At 43.8% G+C, this 25,000-nt stretch overlaps 1 protein-coding gene and 1 long non-coding RNA gene across 2 annotated transcripts in view; one reads left to right on the top strand and one right to left on the bottom strand.

Moving 5' to 3' along the window:
• Window positions 1–25,000, top strand: part of grin2bb (glutamate receptor, ionotropic, N-methyl D-aspartate 2B, genome duplicate b) — a 102,464-nt gene that overhangs the window by 55,087 nt on the left and 22,377 nt on the right. The window contains exons 6-11 of the mRNA XM_076279560.1: window positions 2,146–2,158; window positions 3,596–3,799; window positions 4,890–5,015; window positions 9,015–9,244; window positions 12,210–12,370; window positions 22,938–23,125. Coding sequence (XP_076135675.1) covers window positions 2,146–2,158; window positions 3,596–3,799; window positions 4,890–5,015; window positions 9,015–9,244; window positions 12,210–12,370; window positions 22,938–23,125 — 922 coding nt within the window. The remainder of the gene's footprint in view (window positions 1–2,145; window positions 2,159–3,595; window positions 3,800–4,889; window positions 5,016–9,014; window positions 9,245–12,209; window positions 12,371–22,937; window positions 23,126–25,000) is intronic.
• Window positions 13,062–15,052, bottom strand: LOC143135004 (uncharacterized). The gene is made up of 2 exons (XR_012988770.1): window positions 14,694–15,052; window positions 13,062–13,288 (listed from the first exon to the last, which is right to left on the bottom strand). It is a non-coding gene; the product is annotated as an uncharacterized LOC143135004 (long non-coding RNA).

Genomic DNA, 25,000 nt, shown 5'->3' with positions numbered 1-25,000 from the left:
CATTGCTATCACTATGTGCTATTTCTAAAGCATATACCAATCTTACTCAAAACTAGTCCATTTAATGTGGTTAAACATCCCAAATGACAGTTTAGACCCATTATAATCTAAAAATTGACCATCGATTGTTGTTAGTCCAAACTTTCCCTTTAACAAAAAATAAATAAAAAATCAGAAAATGAAATGACCTAATCACTATGAAAAAGTATGAACAAATAAAGTAAAATCTGCAAAATAGATCAAATCAGATAGAAAGTCATTCATTCACCTCTCTCACGTAAACAGAACTCCAGCCATATATATATATATATATATATAGAGAGAGAGAGAGAGAGAGAGAAGAGATAGAACGTCAGAGAGATGGAGAGACACCCAGGGGGAGAATATAAACGAGGGAGCAATGAAGAGCCAGAGGGAGGGAGGGAGGAATGGAGAGATTTAGAGAGGGATGTGGAGAAGAAAAACACCCAGTAAATGGAGGACAACGGATTACATGTTCTTGCAGATATGGAGAAAAATAAGAACATGGAATGGAAAAATGGAGGAGAAGGCCTGGATGGAAAGAGACAGAGGGGATGTACTGAGGTATTAAGGCCACTCTCTCCTGTGGAGGTGAGGGGGATGGAGAAAGAAAGGGGGGATGAGAGATTTAGAGGAGGAATAGAAAGATGGACAGAGAGATAGAGAGCACATAGGGGGAAACAAATCACATGCACAGAGACAATGGAGGAAAGAGAGAAGAGGGGGATAGAGAAAACACTGGAGGAAAGAGAGAAGAGGGGGATAGGGAAAACACTGGAGGAAAGAGATAAGAGGGGGATAGGGAAAACACTGGAGGAAAGAGAGAAGAGGGGGATAGGGAAAACAGTGGAGGAAAGAGAGAAGAGGAGGATAGGGAAAACACTGGAGGAAAGAGATAAGAGGGGGATAGGGAAAACACTGGAGGAAAGAGAGAAGAGGGGGATAGGGAAAACAGTGGAGGAAAGAGAGAAGAGGAGGATAGGGAAAACACTGGAGGAAAGAGAGAAGAGGATAGAGAAGACATTGGAAGAAGAGAGAAGAGGGGGATAGGGAAAACAGTGTAGGAAAGAAAGAAGAGGAGGATAGGGAAAACAGTGGAAGAAGAGAGAGGTGAGGTAGAGGGGGATAGAGAAAACACACAGGTGACAAAAATCCAGAGAGTGAAGGAAAGAGGGCGTAAAAATGAAGAGAGAGAAAGAAAGTTCGGGAGAGGGAAGTAAAGTGGAGAAAGTTCTATTTCCATCTGCCGCACCCTCCCATGGAGGTCTCCACTCTTTCTTCCCCTCGTTCACTCGCTTTTTATAGCTCTCAGAAATCTCTCCGAAATCTCTCTGAAATCTCTCCTCCTCTAATGCGATATCATGATGCCTGTGTGTGATGGTTGCCACTGAACGTGCTAAATGTAGAGGTTGTTGGCAAGATAGTGTGAATAATAGTCTCACAGTTTTTATATCTTTTATTCTCTATAATGTTTTCTCTCCCGGTCACTCCATCGGACATTTTCCTGTTTCATAGTCTTTTTTTCTGTCATTCTTCCTATATGGTGCTTCTGAATCGTCTCTTTGTTACGGTTTCTTCGTGGCTCTTTTTCTACTGTCTTGTCTCTATTCCAATCTTCTCGTTCGTTCCTCCGTTTGTCTTTCTGTTCATTTCATAACCCATTCCCCTGTGTCCAGTTATGCCTGTAGGAACAGACCCAACCTCGCCATGACCCCCCTATCTCTCCCCTTTACATCCTATCCTTCACTCTCTCTCTCTCTCTCTCTCTCTCTCTCTCTCTCTCTCTCTCTCTCATCTCTCTCCCTTGATCTCCCCCTCTCTCTGCTTCTATACTCCTTTTCAGTTGTATTCAATTCCATTTAAATAAGCTTTATGATCATGAATATATTATCTATATAATGTTGAGCTGTGCCGGCTAAATTTGCATTGTCAGGGAGTGTGTAGTTGGGGTTGTGTGATAACACGATACACACACACACACACACACACACACACACACACACACACACAAATTGAAACCACTACAAAGAATATATATTTTACCCTCATACTCTGTTTCTTTCTCCCCCTCTCTTTTTTCTCCCCCCCTCTCCCTCTCTCCCTCCCTCCCTCTGTGATGTGTAGACAAAGGTCTTTGGTAAATTGATAATAATTAGAGTCTGTCTTTTACCTGGTGAGGTGAGGTCATATGCTTGATGCTCCCTTACAGTGCTGATACAGGGGGGGGTTAAGGCTGCATAAAGTCCTTGATCCATGAGATACTTCAATAAAGGGCTTTTACTCTTCAGCACGGTTCTTCACGTCTCTCTGTCTCTCTGTCTCGTTTCTCTTCGACACGGTTCTTCATGTCTCTCTGTCTCGTTTCTCTTCAACACAGTTCTTCATGTCGCTCTGTCTCGTTTCTCTTCGACACGGTTCTTCATGTAGCTCTGTCTCGTTTCTCTTCGATACGGTGCTTCTTGTCGCTCTGTCTCGTTTCTCTTCGATACGGTTCTTCTTGTCGCTCTGTCTCGTTTCTGTTTAATACGGTTCTTCTTGTCGCTCTGTCTCGTTTCTCTTCAACATGGTTCTTCATGTCGCTCTGTCTCGTTTCTCTTCGATACGGTTCTTCATGTCGCTTCCCATGTGGTTCTTCATGTCTCTCTGTCTTTGTGTCTCGTTTCTCTTCGATGCAGTTCTTCATGTCTTCATCTATCTATCTATCTATCTATCTATCTATCTATTTGTTTCGCAGCGTGCGTGTAAAATCATTGCGAGGTATGTACAAACAGGCCGCAATGATGTAAAAGCGCAAACTGCCTGTCGCGGGAGCTGAAAGTGCCAGATTGTGTTTTTCATGTCATGCATATACATTCATGGGAGGATCCAGGGGAAAGTTGGAGTTTAGCGTAAAAAGATGGGAGGGGAAGAGTAAAGAGCGCCTAATTATGTATTCCGCAGTATGTACAAAGACTGCTCCTGAAAGCGCACGTTTATTCTGCGCCTAAATACTTCCGCCTTATAAAAGCAGGTGTTAATCCAAATTGCAGTTCAATGCGTCAATAAGAGAACCTTTCAAAGGAATTGCTAGAATCGCTATTTAGAGCACCAGTGTTGTAAGTCTTTGTACTATCAAAAGCAACATTAACTTTCGTTGGCCTTGAATGTCTTACTTTCACTTTCACGTCATTCACTTAAACTTTCCTACTTGCTAGATTTGACCAATCTTCCATAGCCTACGTGGACAAATAGTTTGAGTAGAACTACTGATCTTCATTATCTCCCTGCTTGTTTACATCTTATCATGTATGGTATTATTTCATGATCGCTAAACGTTTGATTCTTTTTAATATTGTCATCAGTTAACTTCATTCAACTGCGCTTGTATGTAGGCGCTGCCATTCAGTTCAGTGGACGTTCGTAAATTGCGTTTATGGGCAGAGAAAGGTGCAGTTTACACTAAGGATTGAACGATTGATAAATACGACGGAAACCTGGGTCTGACAGCGTTCGCAATCTGCAGTGTGTCAATGACGCTGATAACGCTACGTTCGCAAATGTACGTACATCTGGCCCTCTGTGTCTCGTTTCCAAGGTGGTTCTTCATGTCGCTCTGTCTCTCTGTCTTTGTGTCTCGTTTCCCAGGTGGTGGAGAAGAACGCTCACATGGCGGTGGGCTCGCTCACCATCAACGAGGAAAGGTCAGAGGTCATTGACTTCTCCGTGCCCTTCATCGAGACGGGCATCAGCGTCATGGTCTCCCGGAGCAACGGCACAGTCTCACCCTCCGCTTTCCTCGGTGTGTGTGTGTGTGTGTGTGTGTGTGTGTGTGTGTGTGTGTGTGTGTGTGTGTGTGTGGGGGGGGGGGGGGGGGGGGGGAGGTAGCAGCATGTATTTTATAGAGTGCCAGTGAGCATGATTATATGACTGTTGTTTATTAGTATTTTTTACCCAATTCAAATCCTCTCTTAGTAACAAACAGCGAGTGTTACTCACCGCACCTGTAACACACATGATTAAAGATTTTTATAAACATTTCTCTGAAAACACCAGGTAGATTAATCTCAAGCCAAAGTGCTTTGAACATTGTTTACTTATTTTGAAAAAGAGTTTACTCTAATTGGCCATACTTTTTAAAACTCTGTGTTTTCATCTTAGCTTTCTCTTCTTCCCTCGCACTCTCACGCTGTATTTATCTTGTTTCTCCACCATGGTTGCTCTGTCTCTCTCTTATCTCTCTCTCTCTCTACCCCTTTATCCATCCCTGTCTTTCTCGCAATTCTCCTCTTCTATCTCACTCTGCCTCTCTCTCCTTTCCTCTCTCCTTCCCTCTCTCTCCTTCTCTCTCTCCCCCTCCTCTCTCCCCCTCTCTCTCCCCCTCTCTCTCCTCCTCTCTCTCCCCCTCCTCTCTCCCCCTCTCTCTCCTCTCTCTCTCCCCCTCCTCTCTCCCTCTCTCTCTCCCCCTCTCTCCTTCCCTCTCTCCCTCTCTCTCTCCCCCTCTCCTTCCCTCTCTCTCCTCCTCTCTCTCCCCCATCTCTCCTCCTCTCTCTTCCCTTCTCTCTCTTCCCCTCTCTCAACCCATCTCTTGACCTCTTTCCCCCTCTCTATCTTCCCCTCTCTCCCCCTCCCCTCTCTCCTCCTCCTCTCCCCCCCCATCCCTCCCCCCCATCTCTTCCCCATCTCTCTCTCCTCTCTCTCTTCCCCTCTCCCCCTCCTCTCCTCCCCCCATCTCTTCTCCTCTCTCTCCTCTCTCTCTCCCCCTCCTCTCCCCCTCCTCTCCTCCCCCCATCTCTTATCCTCCCTCTCCTCTCTCTCTCCCCCTCCTCTCCCCCTCCTCTCCTCCCCCCATCTCTTCTCCTCTCTCTCCTCTCTCTCTGTCCCCTCTCCAGAGCCCTTCAGTGCGGACGTGTGGGTGATGATGTTTGTCATGCTGCTGATCGTGTCGGCGGTGGCCGTCTTTATATTTGAGTACTACAGTCCGGTCGGCTACAACCGCTGCCTCGCAGATGGACGAGGTGAGACACACACACATGTACACACACACACACACACACACACACACACACACACACACACACACACACACACCTGCATAAATATATGTACACACATAGCCTTCTTATGTGCATAAAATGCATACAAATAAAGGTTATTATTATTATTATTATTATTATTATTATTATTATTATGCTCTCTCTCTCTCCCTCTCGCTCTCTCACACACACACACACACACACTTGCATAAATATATGTAAAATGCATACATGCATAAAATGCATACATGCATCTCTCTCTCTCTCTCTTTCTCTCTCTCTCTCTCTCAAACACACACACACACACACGTATGCATGTGCATGTTAATATACTTGCAACATACACACTCAAAGAATTAGTGCGTTCTCAATCGACACAAGTTTTGCCGCCATATTGAGGGGAGATGCTGCAAATGACTCACAAACCACCAACACGTACAGCACCAGCAGAGATAAAGAATTGCGTAATTCCCTCCACAGACACTGATACATGTAGAAACGTGTACCGCTGGATCTGCATCAGTACAGAAATATATATGGATCTTCAAACACAAATACACACACCCACATTTTTTTGTCCTACATATACCCCCCCCCCCCCCCCTCACACCGGACACACACACACTATGAGAGTGGTCACTGATGTCCATGACACACTGTCTGGGCATGAAATTGAATCTGACAGAAACACCTATCAAACACCCTCACACTCACACGCCTGCACCCCATATCAGCTACAGAGTGTGGTAACCTGTGTGTGTGTGTGTGTGTGTGTGTGTGTGTGCACACGCGTATGTGTGTATGTGTGTGTGTGTGTGTGTTAAAGCAGACCACTCTTGTCACCCCATCATCTTCAGAGTATATTAACCTGGATGTGTGTGTGTGTGTGTGTGTTTGTGTTAAAGCAGTTCGCTTCCATCATCTCTATCATCTTCAGAGCGTATTAACGTGTGTGTAGTGTGTGTGTGTGTGTGTGTGTGTGTGTGACGACTCTCATCATCCTTATCTTCTGCAGAGTGTATTAACCTACCCTTACCTTCTCTTCTCCAGAGATTCCTATCAGCCTTTAGTCTGCTCCCTCAGTTTGTCTCAGTGAGAGTGTGTGTGTATTTCTCAAAGTGTGTTATTAGGTGACGTTGTACCATAGTAATCTATGGCTATGTCATTCATGACTATGTGTGTGAAGTATGCCTATGTGATTTGTATATGGTAGCCTATTTAAGGGCCTGTGTCCACCAACTGTGTTTTTTGCGCTTTTTTCCCCCTCCAAATTCTATGTTCTAAGTCCAAATTCTAATTCTATGTTCTAAGTTCAGCATTCTCAGCGTCCTTAGCGCCCTCAGCGGGAAACAAAGCCCTCGTTTACCTCCGCAGCGCTCAGAGCGCTGAGAGTTGAGATCTGTTCGACTTTTAGAACAGTGCTTTCCTCGTCAATGTCACTTCTCTCTCTTGACGACCAATCAAAGCTACGTAACCTAGCAACAATAAACACTTAACTGAAGCGCTCTGGAAATTAAGTTGAAGGCACTGTCAATGCATAAAAAAAATAAAAAATAAATCGATGATGATCGATGGACACAGGCCCTAATACGTGAACACTGTTCAATGTTTTTGGTGTTCTTCCATCCCTGTCGTTCATATTCATCGTTACATAACATTTATGTATAAAGCAGCAGGTGTGGAAACATGTGATGAGCCTGTAGGATAGGCTCAGATTCCCGACATGTCCAGACATGTCCAGACAAAATATCTGGACCTGTCACCTACCAGCGGATAAAAGTGACTCTGTATAACTCTGCATTAAAATGAGTCTGAATACAACAATACGCTAGTCATGTGTTATATATATATGCCATATGCAAATCGCATTATATAGAGAATTCACACACACACACACACACACACACACACACACACAGACACACACACACACACACACACACACACACACACACACACACATGCGCACGCCAGGGGCGCAACTACCCATTTTTGAGGGGTATGCAACAACAATATTGGCGCCCCCCCCCCCCAAAAAAAAAACCCACAAACTAAAGCAAAACAAAAGACCATTAATTTACACTATTACTGTGTATTAGTGTCTATTGAATATGTTTTTAAAGAAATGCTGCCAATTTGATGTTTAACTTGATGTTATACTTGATAAGTATGGATAAATGGTGCATTGCCACTTTAAGAGAGTCTAAACGGTTCTCATAACGTCCTTTTGCCAGCTAATGCTCACAATGGATAAGGCTGATAGGCACTCTAGTCTTGTTTGTTTGCACCACATTGACAACACAATATTAAGTTATTACAAGGAGCCTTCATTGTTAGGATATGGAAAAATGTAATGAGTTACTGCTAGCATGACATTTCTGTTTGCAGTTGGCCATTAAAAGTGCAATATGAGCATGGTAGCCACCTAGCTATCTGAATGGAATAGGCTATGTTTCAATCGGCATTATGCTTAACAAACGCTAATTAGTCTGTTAACATTCATATTTGCAAGCCTCTAAGTACAGACGTCATCACTTTAAATCCTACCTGTTGCCTTTCACCGTCCACTTATTTAACTGCTGTTGCATCCCTTGACATGCCATCTCCTTTTCCCTCTTCCTTTTTCTATTTTTAGTCGTCAACGTTTGCTGTATCCATCTTTTTCCATAGACGGCAACTCACTACTCGTAGGCCTATCTGCTCGCCCAGCGCTCACGGCGCCCCCACTCCCTCTTCTATGTCAAAATTCTATAATGGAATCTTATGAGATAGGGCGCCTACTCTAGCCTGTTAGTCCTCTAAAATGTTATAGAACATTGAGAAAAAGTTGAAATGATTTAGAAACGGACAGCAGTAGCTACATATAGAAAATATACATTGCTTTGGCGCCCCCATGGAACTGCACCCCTATGCGCCGCATATAGCGCATACCCACTTTTTGCGCCACTGGCGCACGCAGACATGCACATGCACACATGCACACACAAACACAAGCAGAGGATTGTCTCCAGATAAGCTTTTATGCTTGAGGGGAGACTTGCGGAGAATTTTAAAGGCTTTTTTGTTTAGTAGCATAGTTTACATGGAAGTACATGAAAGCTTCCTCTGCCCCAGATGATCATGGGCACTTTTATTCAAATGAAAGAGGCCTGTAGCCTTTAATTTAGTCGATGCACTTAACTAATGTGTGAGCTGTGCCGACTAAATTGTCATTGTCAGGGAGTGTGTAGTTGGGGCTGTGTGATAACCCACAATACACACACACACACACACACAAACACACACACACACACACACACGCACACACACACACACACACACGACACACACACATACACAAGCGCACACACACACACAAACACACACACACACACACACACACACACACACACACACACACACATATATTGACACTATTAGATGCATCTCCTGGAGCTCTGTTTCCGAGTCCAACACTCAGGCGGCTCATTTCAGTAAAACTACTGAATCACAGAACGTCTTCTCTTTCCCTCTCTCTCTCTCTCTCTCTCTCTCTCTCTCTCTCTCTCTCTGTCTCTCCTCTCCCTTCTCTCCCTCCATCCATTTTCTGTGTTTACGCCACCGTTCCTCTTTCTCTTCTCCTCCATCATCTAATCTCCACCCCTAGGGGGGGTTTCTTCTCAATATCAGCCTTCTCTCATTCTCTATCTGTCTCTCTTTCTTTCTTTCTTTCTCTCTCTTCCTCTGTCTTTCACCACGTCTAGACGCCCTCTCTCTTTCTTCTACACTTCACTGATTACTTTCATTTTGTTCTTGTTTTGCTTTTGGTTTGGTCTGGTGATTTGTGGGGAAAATAATGTTAGAAAGACCAATAAGATGGCCAGATGTTAAAATTCTAAAATGTTCTCTCTCTCTCTCTCTCTCTCTCTCTCTCTCTCTCTCTCTCTCTCTCCCTCTCTCTCTCTCTATCATTCTCTCTCTTTCCCTCTCTCCTCTCCTCAGAGCCTGGAGGCCCCTCGTTCACCATTGGCAAGGCCATCTGGCTGCTGTGGGGTCTGGTGTTCAACAACTCCGTGCCGGTGCAGAACCCCAAGGGCACCACCAGCAAGATCATGGTGTCCGTCTGGGCCTTCTTCGCCGTCATCTTCCTGGCCAGCTACACGGCCAACCTGGCCGCCTTCATGATCCAGGAGGAGTACGTGGACCAGGTGACCGGCCTCAGCGACAAGAAGGTGGGTGTGCAAGCAGTGCCGCGAGCACAATGCTGGCTGGCGAACAGGGCATCGGCAGCGAGAGGGCTCTGTTTTCTCGAAGTCACCAAGTAGACTGTCGATACGAAAAAAAAAAAACGAAAAAAAGAATCGGCGCTACCTAGCTCGGGTTGCTGCAGCCGACAGCTAGAGTAGCCAGGCAGCTACATTGCTACACTCTGGGGGCATGATTTTAAAGATCTAGGTGAAAAATTGCCGGAATTCTCATTTAGTAAAGGAAATGGGGTGGTCTGCTGGGTGTAACTGTGGTCTTAAAGGAGGGGAACGTTCTGGACAAAAAAACAGCCAACTAAGCAACTAATTAAACCATAGCTGTTCCTGTTGAGATACAGTTCAGTTTCTCTCTCTCTCTGAGCTTGGGTGGGGATATGAATACAGAATTACAGAATTGAAAAGTTTTGGGAAAAAAATGTCTTCATAAATGATGCTGAATAGCTCAGCAGCGTGAGAGAGTGGGAGCAGGCAAGGAGTCTAATGAGTTGATTTTGGGTGGCTGCCTTCTTTGTGGAGAACCGATCAGTTCTACACAGCGCCTCTTTTAACAAAATCACACTGGTTTAACTATTGCTGAGCTGTGCTCTTACTATCTTACCCATCTATCTGTCCTTCTATGACTGCTGGAACTTCTGAAACATTCTAGAACATCTTATGGGCTCAGTTCTTACATTGACGCTTTGTACCCACACACCAAGCAGATAACACTCAATAATAATAATAATAATAATAATAATAATAATATGTTGTTGTTGTTTACATATACATTTATTCCCTTAGTAAACAATTTTTTATCCAAAGTGACGTACAAAAATGAGGAATAACATTCTAGCTACAATGCAGAGGAGACCTTAGGTAGTGATTTAAAATACTACAGTACATCAATCAATACTATGGTGATGAAAGTGAAGTTTTTAGTACTAGTCAAAGTGTAGTCGAAGGAGAAAGTGGAAGGGGAAAAAATATATCATCTGAAACACTGTCACTTGTTACACAATCGCTCATTTTATTAAAGACCATATCGAGAGAAAGAAAAAGCGTTTTTTAGTGAAGGCACATTTATTCTGCCACTGTTTCACATCATTTGGAGTTGTACATCTTACAAACACCTTTCAAAATATCTCAGGTGCCGCTGTGAGTAACTCCTCACCTTCTTCAGTTAGATGACTCACAACACCCTGCTGTGAGATGGCATTATTTGTTTGTGCTGTGAGCAGCTGTGAGCGGATCAGTGCTGGTTACTTACACCCCTGACTGACCACTCTGACCAGGAAGCCGGTGGAATGCGTCCAGACGACGTTCTAGTGCAGTGCGTGTGGGCGAGCGGCGGCAGGGCGGAGACAAGTCGCCATCTGGACAAGCTATGCTGCAGCAGAGCAGAGAAGAAAAAAAACATGGGATAGTCACTTGGAATATGAACTTGGAAAAGAAAAACTCATTTGAATGCTGAGTATAAGGAGAGAGGCAGAAGCAAACAAGCTTGCCCTTTTCAGTTAGACAAAATTACCACATTTTTGCCAAAAGGAGATACATTTTCAACTTAAATGGTTGTACAGTAATTATCTCTCAAGCACTGTACAAACCCAATGAACTACTCTGGTGGTGGGGTAACTACTATTAAATCCCCACTCTAGTGGTGGGGTAACTACTCAAATACCCACTCTGGTGGTGGGGTAACTACTCAAATCCCCACTCTGGTGGTGAGGTAACTACTCAAATACCAACTTTGGTGGTGGGGTAACTACTCAAATCCCCACTCTGGTGATGGGGAAACTACTCTGAAATCCCTACTCTGGTGGTGGGGTAACTACTCTGAAATCCCTACTCTGGTGGTGGGGTAACTACATAGGAGTCTGGGAATATTTTGATGTTATGAATCTTGAAATCTAGTAATGATAGAGGACTATAGACATAGCACACAGGCTTTAAACCATAGGAGTCTAGGAATATTGATGTTATGAATCTTGAAATCTAGTAATGATAGAGGACTATAGACATAGCACATACACTTTTTGGTGTTATAGTTCCATTCAGAACTTTTGGTAACACTTTACTTGACAGTATCGACATAAGAGTGACATGACACTAACCCTAATCCTAACCTCTAACCCTAATCCTAACCCTAACCCTAACCATCTAACCCTAACCCTAATCCTAACCCTAACTTGTTATGACAAAAACTGAATGACACTTAAAGGAGAATTCCGGTGTGATATTGACCTAAAGTGTGTTGAAACATGATACCGAGTGTGAACGTATGTCTCATAGCCCATCTCGGCTTGTCCCCTGCACTCCAAAATCTGGCGCTAGTTAGCCGATGCTACCAACAGCTTTTTCAATGGTGGTGCTTCGGCATCGGGCTAGCCATGCAAATAAATCACTGTTTTACACCATTTACGAGGCTCAATGTATCTCCACACTTCATAGACTTCCGAGGGCCCTGACATTTAAAACGAGACATTGAGAACTTTGAAAAAGCACTGGTAGTTTACTTACAAGACGATTTATACAGACAATATCTTCACGAAGTTTAGCGTTTGCAGCCATCTTGAATTTAGTCACGATAAGTCGAGCGACGAGTAAGAATGAACAGGTATGATAAAGGATCAGATTCCAAAAATAATTCCGTGGAAATGCATGGATTCCAGTTGCTGCTACTGGAAGAAACTGGAATCCATGCATTTCCACTGAATTATTCCAATACCATTCTTACTCGTCGCTCGATTTATCGTGACTAAATTCAAGATGGCTGCAAACGCTAAACTTTGTGAAGATACTGTCTGTATAAATATAAATTACGTGGATACTGTCAAGTAAAGTGTAACCAAACTTTTTTTTATTTGATGTTTTGTTATTAATTTGTGATTTATTCTTTTTTCCCTTCGTTTCCCTTCCCCCTCGCTCGCTCGCTCCCTCCCTCCCCTTGTTACAGTTCCAACAACCGAACACCTTCTCTCCCCCGTTCCGCTTCGGGACGGTGCCCAACGGCAGCACGGAGAGAAACATCCGGAACAACTACGCGGAGATGCACGGCTACATGACCAGCTTCCACCAGAAGAACGTGGACGAGGCGCTGCACAGCCTGAAGTCGGGGTAAGAGGCCGCGGGGTCATGGAGGAAGATGTGGAATGGAGAGAGGGAGAGAGGGAGAGAGTCTGTGGATGGGATAGGAGAGAGGGAGAGGAGAGAGGGAGAGAGGGAGAGAGTCTGTGGATGGGATAGGAGAGAGGGAGAGAGGGAAATATAGAAGAAGAGATGGATGGGTAGAAACAAAAAATGGGGGAGGGAGAGAGATATAGTTTTTTGACTCTTATGGGATGTTTGTATCTGTGTGAGAAAGTGTGTGACTGTGTGTGTTTGAGTGTGTGTGTGTGTGTGTGTGAGAGAGAGAGAGAGAGAGAATGAGTGAAACATAGTGCAAAAAAGAAACATATTATAAAATAAAAGATTGGATAAGGTGTAAAAAGATTGGATAATGATAAGAAGTGATTTGAGATTTCATGAAGATTGAAATGATGACGCATGTCTGTTCTTTTCAAAGTTTTCCATTTGGTTTTTATTGTCCTGTCACCAATTGCTTTGGCAATATTGCAACAATCAAGCCCAACACTCATAACAAACAAAAGCCATTTAAAATGAAATGAACTGGACAGAAATTGTGATTTAGGACAGAAAAAAGAAAGCTATTATGGGTAGAGAGCAGGGCTTTGAATCGATTTTTTTCCCCAATCGGTTCGTTCCGAACAGAAACGGAATTCTATCAGAAAGACTCAGGAAGGTACAATGAAAGATAACACACGTTTTAATCCATCAAAGGATATACAAAAGGCATAAGCAACAATAAGACAGTCTTTGGCATAGGCCCCGTCCTCGGTCCAGGTCACAGTGTGCAGACCCTTGCAGATCCTGCCGGTATGAGACGGCAGGGGCGGAGCCTACCCCCTGGACATCTGGACAAGGCCAAACTGATGGTGGTTAGGGAGGGAGGGTGGGAACATCGAAAATCGGCACCTGAAAGCAACAGGCAGGTGCAAAGTAAAGTGATTATAAAGGCTGATGCAGACTGGTGATTGGTCGGAAGTAATGAATGAATGAGTGACGCATGCATTGAGTCTTCCTGACAGAATTTACGCTAACGCTTCCATTTCTATCAGAAAGACTCAGGAAGGTACAATGAAAGATAACACACGTTTTAATCCATCAAAGGATATACAAAAGGCATAAGCAACAATAAGACAGTCTTTGGCATAGGCCCCGTCCTCGGTCCAGGTCACAGTGTGCAGACCCTTGCAGATCCTGCCGGTATGAGACGGCAGGGGCGGAGCCTACCCCCAAAGAATAAGAGAAAGATACCCACCAGAATGCTTAGATGGTTATCCTCTCTGAAATAAAGCATAACAACATTAAACAGTGCATGTTGTATTATCCGGTTGAGCTCGGGAGATGAATCAGAGAAAGCAAGACAGACAGCAGAGACAGATGAAGAATATATTATTAATAAAATAAACTGATAATTTGATGTGGATGATTATGATTATGGATTCAACCACCTGTGACTCAAATTCTATGATTGATTTAAAGTTATGGAAGGGAATTGCGCTTGCAGATGTTCAACCCATTGAACGAGACTGCTTGAGTGACTAGTGCTTGCAGAAGCTTAGCTTAAGGGTTGACTAACAACGTGCAGGGCGATGAGCTTGCAATTACAAATGCTCAGGGTCAGTGCAGAGGATAGAGCCTGCAATTACAATGCTCAGGGTCAGTGCAGAGGATAGAGCCTGCAGTTGCAGATGCTCAGGGTCAGTGCAGCAGAATAGAGCTCGCAGTTGCAGATGCGCAGGGTTAGTGCAGCGGGATAGAGCATGCAGTTGCAAATGCTCGGGGGACAATGAGCTTGCAGTTGCAGAAGCTCAGGTTAGTGCAGAAGAAATAGCGCTTGCAGTTAAAGAAGATTATGACCTGCACAAATGCAACCAAGCCAGACAGGCACCAGAACGAAGAGATGAGTAATATGATTAAATTTAGATAACCACCACCAGACATTTGTAAGAGGAAGTACATTGATTACAAAATGCTCATTACTGCTGAGTGAGTCTTTAGTAATTAAGAACTCAGAAACCATACAGTCCATAGATTCTTGTGAGCCTTGTGACTAGCAAATGGAGTAGCTAGCTCTTAATTGATAAGCAAGTTGATGTAAAATATTACAGTTTGTGAACTCCATTTGTTACGGTTCAATGGTGAACAGAAGCTGCAAGGACAAGATGTACAGGAGATGAAATTAACAGACTACTGTCCATCCGGCAGAGGTAAAGCCATGTTAAAGAAGCTAAATAGCACAACGTATAGGCCTACTATTAGGATAGAAATGTAAACAAGCCAGGTTTAGATTAATGAATTAATTATGTTGACTTACCCAAAATAACAGCACGGTGTAGTGTCCATGACTGATTATATACGATTTAAGTACGACCCCTAAATGTGATGACTTTCCATGAGCAAGCCGCATCCAGAAGAAAATGACCAGCATGGTCTGCAGCGATAGCAGCGAAGTCGAGGAGCTTGCACAAGCTCAGAGCTTTCGTAAGCTCGGTTCTTGCACGGCAAGGATGTAATGCAATGTGGTGCAAATCCCTGTGGAAAGTGCTTAATGATCGTTCTCAGTCCAGGACCCGAAGCGTGGAGACCCTCGCAGATCCTGCCGGGTGAATACGGCGGGGGCGAAGCCTACCCCCAAAGAGAAAGATGGGAAAGGCCTACCCGAGGGTAGACGTGAGGCTGGGACACTTCCTGGAATAGAGCATAATCAAGGAGAACATTAATATGAGACAAATCCTTCGTTAATAGTAAAGTGATTCATGAAAGGAAATGAAACCAAGAACAGATGATAGAAAAGTGTACTCTTGCGGGTACAGAAGACATAACCAGCATGGTCTGCAGCGATTGCAGCGGGGAGCTGCACGAGCTCAGAGCTTTCGTAAGCTCGGTTCTTGCACGGCAAGATGTAATGCAATGTGGTGCAAATCCCCGTGATAAGTGCTTAATGATCGTTCGGTTCGATAACGATTGATGATTGCGATTTGATGATGCGATTCGAGTCGACTGTCGAGTCGAGTTGCGTATGTATATGATGAGTGAAGTGGGGTGATGGAAGGATAAAGGAAATTAACTGTTGTGACGTGATTACCCGAGGTTGCTTGCAGAAGCTAGACCAAGGGCGGCGGTGCGTAGTGACTAGAATGTATTAACACTTTATTCTGTGCCTAAAGTGCCGGCTGTGCGTAGTGACTGGAGAAGAGTGGCTCGGGTCCATCGTAATTAATATAATGCTTTAGCCGAGCCGAATAACCACCACCAGACCTTTGGAAAGGTAGCTTACCTTATTTGACACTTGCAAGAGCTATTTGCGCATCTAGAAGGGCTTGATCCTGAGGTCTTATGTAGGACTCGTAAGCCGACGAAGACCATCTTCCGAGCAACTTGATAGAGGATGCAGGTAATCCTAGAGCGGCTGCTGACGTTGCAGCGCCGATGCGAAAGGGATGGCCAGTATATTGGGAGGTTGAGAGCCCGCAGCTACCAACCGCTGTCGACAAGCGGATTCTGAACCATTGTTTAGACATAGATAACCCAGTGGGTAGAAGAAAGAGGTGCATTAGGAGAAGTGTGTGGGTGAAGTTTAAGATAGTTGATCATAGAATTATAGGGACAGAAGAGTTATTTACTTTAGAATCTCTGATAATGACAACAGAACCTGAGGTGTCCATTTTGGAATGTTTCAGAAATACATAGACGTGGGAGGAGAAGAGGATGGCTGAGCAAGCCAGATCCTGAGAAGGGTTAAGAACCTGGCTGTCAGAACAAAATTCCCCGGAGCGCATGAACCCATAGAAAGCCATGAGGAACACGGCTTCAAGGAGTGAATGATAGGGAGTGAAATGAGAGCCAGGGTTAACTAACCAGCAGCAGACCTAAGGACACAACAGACAAGACAAAATACAATCAACAGATACATAGCTGGAGTACACTAGCACTTATGGATGGTCGCTGTGGATGATTTAGCATAACTAAAAAAAAAAACAAAAGATGGAAGAGTAATCCTCATCATGCTGACTGGGTGAAATAAGATTAAATGTGAGCAAAGCACTGCTCCAGAGCCAAGAGTAAGTGGGTGTTTAGAATATGTGATCCAGCATCACAGACCTAGTAAATTAAATAGTTAGAGTGAATTGGTGATGTAGCCTAATAATTGCTGGTTGATTTGATTATATGACGATTGAGAATTATGTGATTGAGATTCGAGGACATATGGATATTCGATAGTGAATTGCAAAATCTAATGATTTAACAATGCAAGTTCACTATTCTGCTGCTCCTACTGTGGTGGGATAAAGATATGAAGGGTTAGCGTATAGCTTAGATGAGGAGGTAAATAAGTTGACATCACATGACCTGGATGAAGTAAGATTAAATATGAACCAAAGCACTGTCCCTCGATGAACGTTTTGGCTATAGGCCTACGTGAACCAGCCCCGCATCCCTGCATGAAGTAGATAGTTACGGTGGGGGTCAGTACTCCACTGCCGACAGATGCATACCCTTAAATTAGAGAGAGAGGCATTTACATTAAATGAAGAGGAGCTGCTCCTGAAATGGAAAGATTATTAAGATGTTAAGTAATGAAGAAATGGGAAGGAATGCCATCCCTGTGCTTGCGGCTGCCGTGACGTAATGGGAGATTACGAATGACGACAAGCAAAGTGCATTGTGCTTGGAAAAGTATATGAGTGAGTGCAGTATTGGCCTGAAGGAGAGTTTGTGCCTGCTAGAGGTGTTGCTCTTTTGGCAGAGAAGAGTTTGAGGAAAGATCTTGTTCTAGTCCCTACAGCCTGAAGACCTGCAAGGAGGAATGGAGTGGTTAGAGAGGAGACATAGCATTTTCAAAAAGGACCTAGCAGGCAGGCAAATAAACAGCCATGATACATTTACGTTGCCGTTAGTTAAATCAACGAACACAATGTATGGACCTACATATTATGTACATAACCAATGACAGTAACAGACAATGACAGACAATAATGATCAGCCAGACAGGAGAATGAAAATAAGATTAATATGGCCTTCAGGTGCATCGGAGATAGTATGGTTAATGACAGTAGCCTAGAAAGGGACAGGGACTAGGAAGAGTACTTTTGTCCCTGTTGGCCTTCCATACACGACAGCCTGACCAGCGAGACAATTTGCCTAGATGTGGACCTAGCAAAGCTGCATCATGGCAGCTTTGGCAAGGAAACCATCGCGAGTGTCGATAACTGGAGTAACGGAGTTTTTAAACGGTTCCGTACATGTATGTAAACAGCGAAGTCTGACGGATTTCGTCAGAAAAGTTTAGCAACCATATTCCCGTTGTAAGCGATACGACGTTAACCTCATTAAGCAACTAGGATCTAACACGAGACTAGGGTGAAAGAGAACCTTCGAGCCGCGGAACTTGTCTCTATCCGTTGATAAGACCGGGCGGACAACCCGAACAGTGGCAACAATTTGGCCTACCTTACTCTCCGACGTTTACGAGCTACTATCCTACATAGAAACCCCCGAGACTTTGGTGAGATGCGTCCAACTCGGTTGAAGCGAACGTGAGGTAGGCTAAGCTACTATGACTGTATCACATGTTAAAGTTGTGGCGAAGTGAATGACTAGCTACCCGTGCATGGATACGGAACATCGAAAATCGGCACCTGAAAGCAACAGGCAGGTGCAAAGTAAAGTGATTATAAAGGCTGATGCAGACTGGTGATTGGTCGGAAGTAATGAATGAATGAGTGACGCATGCATTGAGTCTTCCTGACAGAATTTACGCTAACGCTTCCATTTATAATGTTTCCGGTTATGAGTTCCACCAATAAATTGACGTTCCCGAACTGGTTAGAACAAAAAAATACTGTTCCCGGAATGGTTAATTTCGTTCCTGTCAGCTGTTTAATGCTATAGAATTATGTCACATCTTTCTCATCCAGCTTAAACCAAATGTAATAATATTACAACCATTATTACATAATAATAATTATATTATTAATAATAATAATAATTAAATAGGCCTACAATTATTTCAAATGTGTAGTTTATTGTTAAAAGAGAAAATTTCCACACAAACGTAACAACATTATTAAGACACGTGGTTACGCCACTCGGGCAACAACAAATTCCAACTGTCGGGGGAAAGGCCATCCAGTAGGCCTAATGTTCGTTAGTCCATCATTAACGTGGAGTCGACAAATATAGCTATTGATATTGGGTTTGGAATGAGCGTTTTAATTAACGATGGATCGTAATTTACCTCTTATTTAAGATGTGGAGTGGAGACTTTGTAATCCACCGCTCTCTCTCCATTCAGTCAGCGAATGTCTGATGTGATGTCACACAGGAAGTGAACCTCAGCCGTCATGGTAACGTGCGCAGGAAAATAATTACTTTTTTTTTTTTAGTTAATTAGGCAACGAAAACTTTGAGGAACGAAATAAAACCGGTATTAACCGGTTACCATTATTTTTAAATAAGTGTTCCTGTTCCAGAACATAAAAAATAATAACGTTTCCGGTTTCGTTTCTGTTCCCTGTAAAATACAAAAAGTTCCCGGTTTTCGTTTTCGTTCCTTGAACCGGTTCAAAGCCCTGGAAAGAGAGAGAGAGAGAGAGAGAGAGAGAGAGATTTAACACTTGTTTAATTGCAAACCTTTACATCACTGCCCCCGTTAAACACATAGAGAATGAGGACACCCAGCACAGTACAGACATCCTATTAGATCCACATGTGTTACATCGTCAGATGGAAAAGAGACTCAGAGAGACAGGCCATGTTCCGCTTCACATTTGAGCAGCTTCTTGCCCATCTTCTCCAACCTAACACACAACTACCTCCAGTCAGCAAGAGAGAGAGAAAGAGAGAGGGGGGGGGGAGAGAGGGAGGGATGAAGAGAAATGAAGAAGAAGGAGAGAAGAAGGGAGCCAGGGAGAGGGAGGAAAGGAAAGAGAGATTACGAGAGGGACCCAACAAAACAGGGAACGAGGAGGTGGGTGGCAGGGAGATTTAAAATAGACAGAGAGAATGTATAGAGAGAGAGGGAGAGAGAGAGAGTAAGAGAGAGAAGCTATGTAAAGAAAGAAAAGAAATGGGAGGTGGGAGGAGAAAGGGAGAGTTTGTGCAACAACAGTGCAGAGAAATACATCCAGAGAGAAATAGAATCATAAAGGTAGAGGAGAGAGAGGGAGAGAGAGAGAGAGAGAGAGGGAGAGAGAGAGAGAAAAAGAGAGAGAGAGGGAGAGGGGATGAGAGGGAGAGGGAGAGAGAGAGTTAGAGAGAGAGAGAGGGAAAGAGAGGGAGAGGGGATGAGAGGGAGTGAGAGAGAGAAGTGGTATATTGACGAAAAGATGCATCCAGTGCGGGAGAGAGGGAGAAGGAGAGAGTGAGAGAGAGAGAGAGATAGAGCAATAGCACTATAAAAGAGAAGAATTCAGAATTCAGAGAGACCGAGAAGATGAGAGGATGAGGAGGAGGAAGAGGAGAGAGAAACAATGGCAGAGGATTCAGAGGGAGAGCAACAGCACCACAGAAAAAGAATAGAATTGAGGGAGAGGACTTGAGAGAGTTGTGGAAAGAGAGAGAGGGTAGAGAGAAGGAAAGAAAGAGAGAGGGGGTAGGGAGAAGGAAAGAGAGAGAAAGAGGGGGGTAGAGAAGGAAATAGAGAGAGAAGGGGTAGGGAGAAGGAAAGAGAGAGAAAGAGGGGGTAGAGAAGGACAGAAAGAGGGGGGTAGAGAGAAGGAAGGAAAGAGGGGGGAGATAGAGAGAAGGAAAGAAGGGGGGAGATAGAGAGAAGGAAAGAAGGGGGGAGATAGAGAGAAGGAAAGAAGGGGGGATATAGAGAGAAGGAAAGTGAGCAGCAGAGCGTGGGGATGTGGACAGAGGTGTGAGTGGGTGGATACAGGGCCTATAATAGCATCAGAATCTCAGCGCTCTTTCTTTCTTTCTCTCTCTCCCTCCCTCTCTCTCTCTCTCTCCCTCTCTCTCTCTCTCTCTCTCTCCACACTGCCTGCCCTATCAGATGAGCAGATGTGGAGAAGCAGAAAAGTACGAGAGGAAGAGTGGAAAAACATCAAAGCGGAAAAGAAAGAAAGAAAGAAAGAAAAAGAAATGCCAAGTCCAGGAAGTGGACCACGGGAGAGAGAGAGAGAGAGAGAGGCATTTTGTTGTTGCCGTCCTCAGAATTTCGAATCTCTTTGTGAGATCTTTTTTTTTTTTCAATTCCTTTTGACGTGGTAATCTTTAAAAAGACCTTACCGCCCCTAAACCCTGGAACATGTTTTACATGTTCCTACACATTTGGCATAAAGCATCAAAAAGAACATGAACCGAACTAGTACATAGATGAGTTCTCAGAAAAAGTAATCTTATTCCTACTCTATACAAGTCTATATAGTAGAGTATAGTAGAGAAATAGAGAAATGTGAAGAGCTATTTTCCAAAACACTATAAATCCATTTTTGAAAACATTAATAATGTTTTTGTCATGTTATTTAATTGTGCAAATAAGAATAACACAAATACAGTTCCACTGAAATGACTTGGATAACAACATTTAAAAAAAAAAATAATAATTATGAAAATGCATTAAAATGGTGGATATGGCGTTTTGGAAAAGAGCTATTAATATATAGTACTGTATAGTATAGTACCCAGTACTATAGCAGACTCCCACCAGTTCAACACATCTGAACAACAAAGACAAACGTGAAGAATGTAAAGGTGGAGCTAGAGATATATCAACGTGCACCACAACGATCACCAACGCTAGAGATATATCAACGTGCACCACAACGATCACCAACGCTAGAGATATATCAACGTGCACCACCACGATCACCAACGCTAGAGATATATCAACGTGCACCACAGCAATCACCAACGCTAGAGATATATCAACGTGCACCACAACAATCACCAACGCTAGAGATATATCAACTTGCACCACCACGATCACCAACGCTAGAGATATATCAACGTGCACCACAACAATCACCAACGCAGGTTGTCCCCAGTGCAGTATCGGATCAGTGGCATGTTATTTGAGGGTGGCGCGTGGAGAGTGGGGGGGATGGGGTGAGTGTCACCCAATACTGTCGCTGGCTAGTCAGGCAAATTCACACCAGCAAATCTCAGTGGAGTTCAACGCTCTATAGCAGCTATAGATATAGTTGGGTCTGTGTAAGAAAACTGTTTGGGGAAAACAACAATTAACAACAGTTTTGCAGCCATTATACATCTGTGATCTGTGTTTTTCTTTCTTTTCTTTTTTTTGGGGGGGGTGGTGGTTATTGAAATGAGTGTCACCCATTTGTTATATGAAACCTGTATTCACGCCAGTGACAAATTACAGTGAGTCCTGCATTAAGCATGAAGGATTCACCAAAGTACCTATTTGATATATAAAGCAAGTGCTCTCCATCGAATGCAGGAGAACCATAAGGTGTCGGGAACATCCTACAAGTGCACTTGAACGTAATGGGTGAGATAATTGGATGTGAACACAAGGGGAACAGGCGTGTGAAGAGGTCCTATCATTGTCTGTGAAGTTTGAGAGAACATAGTCATCTTTATTTTTTAATTTTCTTTATTGTTTAATGTCTCTCCTGTTTTTCATTTACATTTAATCATGTACCAGACATTTGTATCCAAAGTTAATTAATTAAGAGCAATTACAGATATACAGTCTACCTTGAATGTGTACTTCTTGGGTATCAAAGTGTTCCCTGCTGAAAAAAAATAACCTGACCAGCTTAAGGTGGTTTACTGGTTGACCAGCTTGTTATATCTTGTTTGATCTTGTTTGCTTGACTCTATGATGGTTGACCTGCTAGACCAGCAAAACTCTTGCGAAAACATACCTTCAGTTGGTTTACCCAACTTACGACGGTAATTCCGCTGGTTTTGCTTGTCGTACCACCTCAAGCTGGTCATTTTAGCTGGTGCTGCTGGTCTACATTGCGGGGGGGGGGGGGTTCAGCAGGGTTGACCCTAGCCCTGGCTATGATACGCCAAAAGTGTACTTCACTGATCTTTTAAGTGTATTTTACACACTTATAATGGGCCATAAGCACATGTTCCTGCGACATAAAGCTCCTGTTCTTTCTCTTGTGTGCATTTGTGTTACAGCGCAAGTGAGGTTCCTGCTATTTCTCTGATGCTGTTGTGTAATGGTACAAAAACTCCAAAAAGGTTCCTGCTAGAAACAATAAGATCCTTGCTAAAGGTTCCTGATCCCTTTCTTCTGTGCTTGTGTACACTCTAAAAAAAAGAATTGGTTCTTCAGAGCGATGCCATAGAAGAACCTTTTGTAGTGCTTCAAAGAACCGATAGGCGATAGTTCTTTGAAGAACCATTTAAGAAAAGGTAGGGAAATAATCTTTCTGAAGAACCATTGTCAATGTGAAGAGCCTTTCATCACTTGATGTAAAGGTTCAACAAAAAGTCCTGGTTTTCTATGGAACTATATACAGTAGTGATGAGAAGAACAATTTAAGCACCTTTACAGCCATCTAAGCACCTTTTTTAGTGCATAAATGGCCGCTAGAGGTCATTCTCTGGGTGTGTTATGTCCCTCTAGGAAGCTGGACGCATTCATCTACGACGCGGCGGTGCTGAACTACATGGCGGGGCGGGACGAGGGCTGTAAGCTGGTGACCATCGGTTCCGGCTACATCTTCGCCACCACAGGCTACGGCATCGCCATCCAGAAGGACTCGGGCTGGAAGAGGCAGGTGGACCTGGCCATCCTCGCCCTCTTTGGAGACGGTACGACCAGGCCTGGGATATTCCCTCCTTTCTCTCCTTTATAGATCTATCTATCTATCTATCTATCTAACTATCTATCTATCTATCTATTATTTCTGGAATGTTCTTTCTCTCTCTCATTATTTTTCTCTCCCTATATCTACAATATATTTCTATCCATCTGTTATGTTTTACTGCAGTAATGTATCTGTCACTCTTCTCCTCTCTTTCTCTCTCTCTCTCTCTCTCTCTCCGTGCATCTGTCTGTCTCACTCTTTTCACATTCTTCACACTCACCCATGCATGACACACACACACACACACACACACACACACACACACACACACACACACACACACACACACACACACACACACCCTAAACTCACTCTCTCCCTACTGTTCCCCCTTCAAAAGTGAGTGCCAGCCCAGTCAGCAGATAAGTGATGTATTGCGGAGCAGCAGCTGTTTTTCTGATTAAAAAAGTTATGGGGGGAAAAAAATGACAAGACAGGGACTCTTCTTCTCCACACATGTTTTTTTCTTCCTTCTTCTTTTCTCTCTCTCTCTCTCTCTCTCTCTCTCTCTCTCTCAATTTCCTCTCGGCTTCTTCTGACTGCACCTTAAAACTCGCGAAAGTTCCGGAAGGCGCAGCTTTTGTTCTGCGTGCTTCGAGTTTCTGACTCCCCATGTGACATGTAGATGGTGGAACGGAATGCAACCTGTCGCTCGGTTGGCCACATGTGTGGGCTCTCAGGCACTGTGTTTTCGCTAGAGCGTTAACGTGAGATGATGTACTGCAGCAGAATGGAAATACCTGGAAATACGACACACACACACCCCAAACACAAACACACACACGCACGCACACACACGCGCACACACACACACAAACACATGCACGCACATATAAATACACACACACACACTATATGATATAGAGTAGCAGGTGGTGATTATGAGCATGTGTAAGGATCTAATAAGATATACTCTTCCCCCATATTTCTCTCTCTCTCTCTTTCTTTCTCATATAAGTATATATACTTTTTTGATCCCGTGAGGGAAATTTGGTCTCTGCATTTAACCCAATCGGTGAATTAGTGAAACACAAACAGCACACAGTGAACACACAGTGAGGTGAAGCACACACTAATCCCGGCGCAGTGAGCTGCCTGCAACAACAGCGGCGCTCGGGGAGCAGTGAGGGGTTAGGTGCCTTGCTCAAGGGCACTTCAGCCGCGGCCCACTGGTCGGGGCTCGAACCGGCAACCCTCCGGTTACAAGTCCAGAGTGCTAACCAGTAGGCCACGGCTGCCCCTATATAGATTTTTGCTTTGTGCATCTAAAGGCCAATTTACACTAAAGATTCACAATGCAATTGACAACAACATTGTATAAACACGCGCTCTAAATACTGGGTTTCAAACCAACGTTTTGACACAAACACCTTTGTTACACCACTCGTAGTAGCTAGATGAGCTAGCTAGCTGGCTAATTAGTTAGCCAGTGACAGTTAACAGTCAGTCAAATGTTTGTTTATTTTGACCTGTTTTGACTGATGTGGTGGAGATAATGTTGTTCTTTGAAACAGACTTGATACAGTAAGTAGTTTTTCAGCCTCTCCTTTGGCCAAAACTCTGACCTGACATCTCTGCAGGACTGGCTTAGACCTCACAGCGTTTGTGACGTGCTGTCACTAAGTGTTCTGAAAACCTTGCTACTGCAATTTGACATGTGACATCTTTTGAAACTGCTTGCAACAGCTGGCTATGCCTTGCAACGCCATTGCCAATTCACGCCATTGCAACTCATCACTGCAACGGTTTCGTCTTGTGGCAAATCTTTGCTGTGAATTGGCTTTATCACAGTGCACAGTGGCTTTCGAGTACCGGGTAT

Source organism: Alosa pseudoharengus, unplaced genomic scaffold (assembly GCF_046254945.1).
Source record: "Alosa pseudoharengus isolate Yale_2024_CS ecotype anadromous, Long Island Sound unplaced genomic scaffold, YU_APseudo_1.1 YU_APseudo_1.1_scf_1, whole genome shotgun sequence".
NCBI lineage: Eukaryota > Metazoa > Chordata > Actinopteri > Clupeiformes > Clupeidae > Alosa > Alosa pseudoharengus.
Note: the sequence above shows the minus strand (reverse complement) of the source record. Positions and strands in the feature narration are given on the sequence as shown.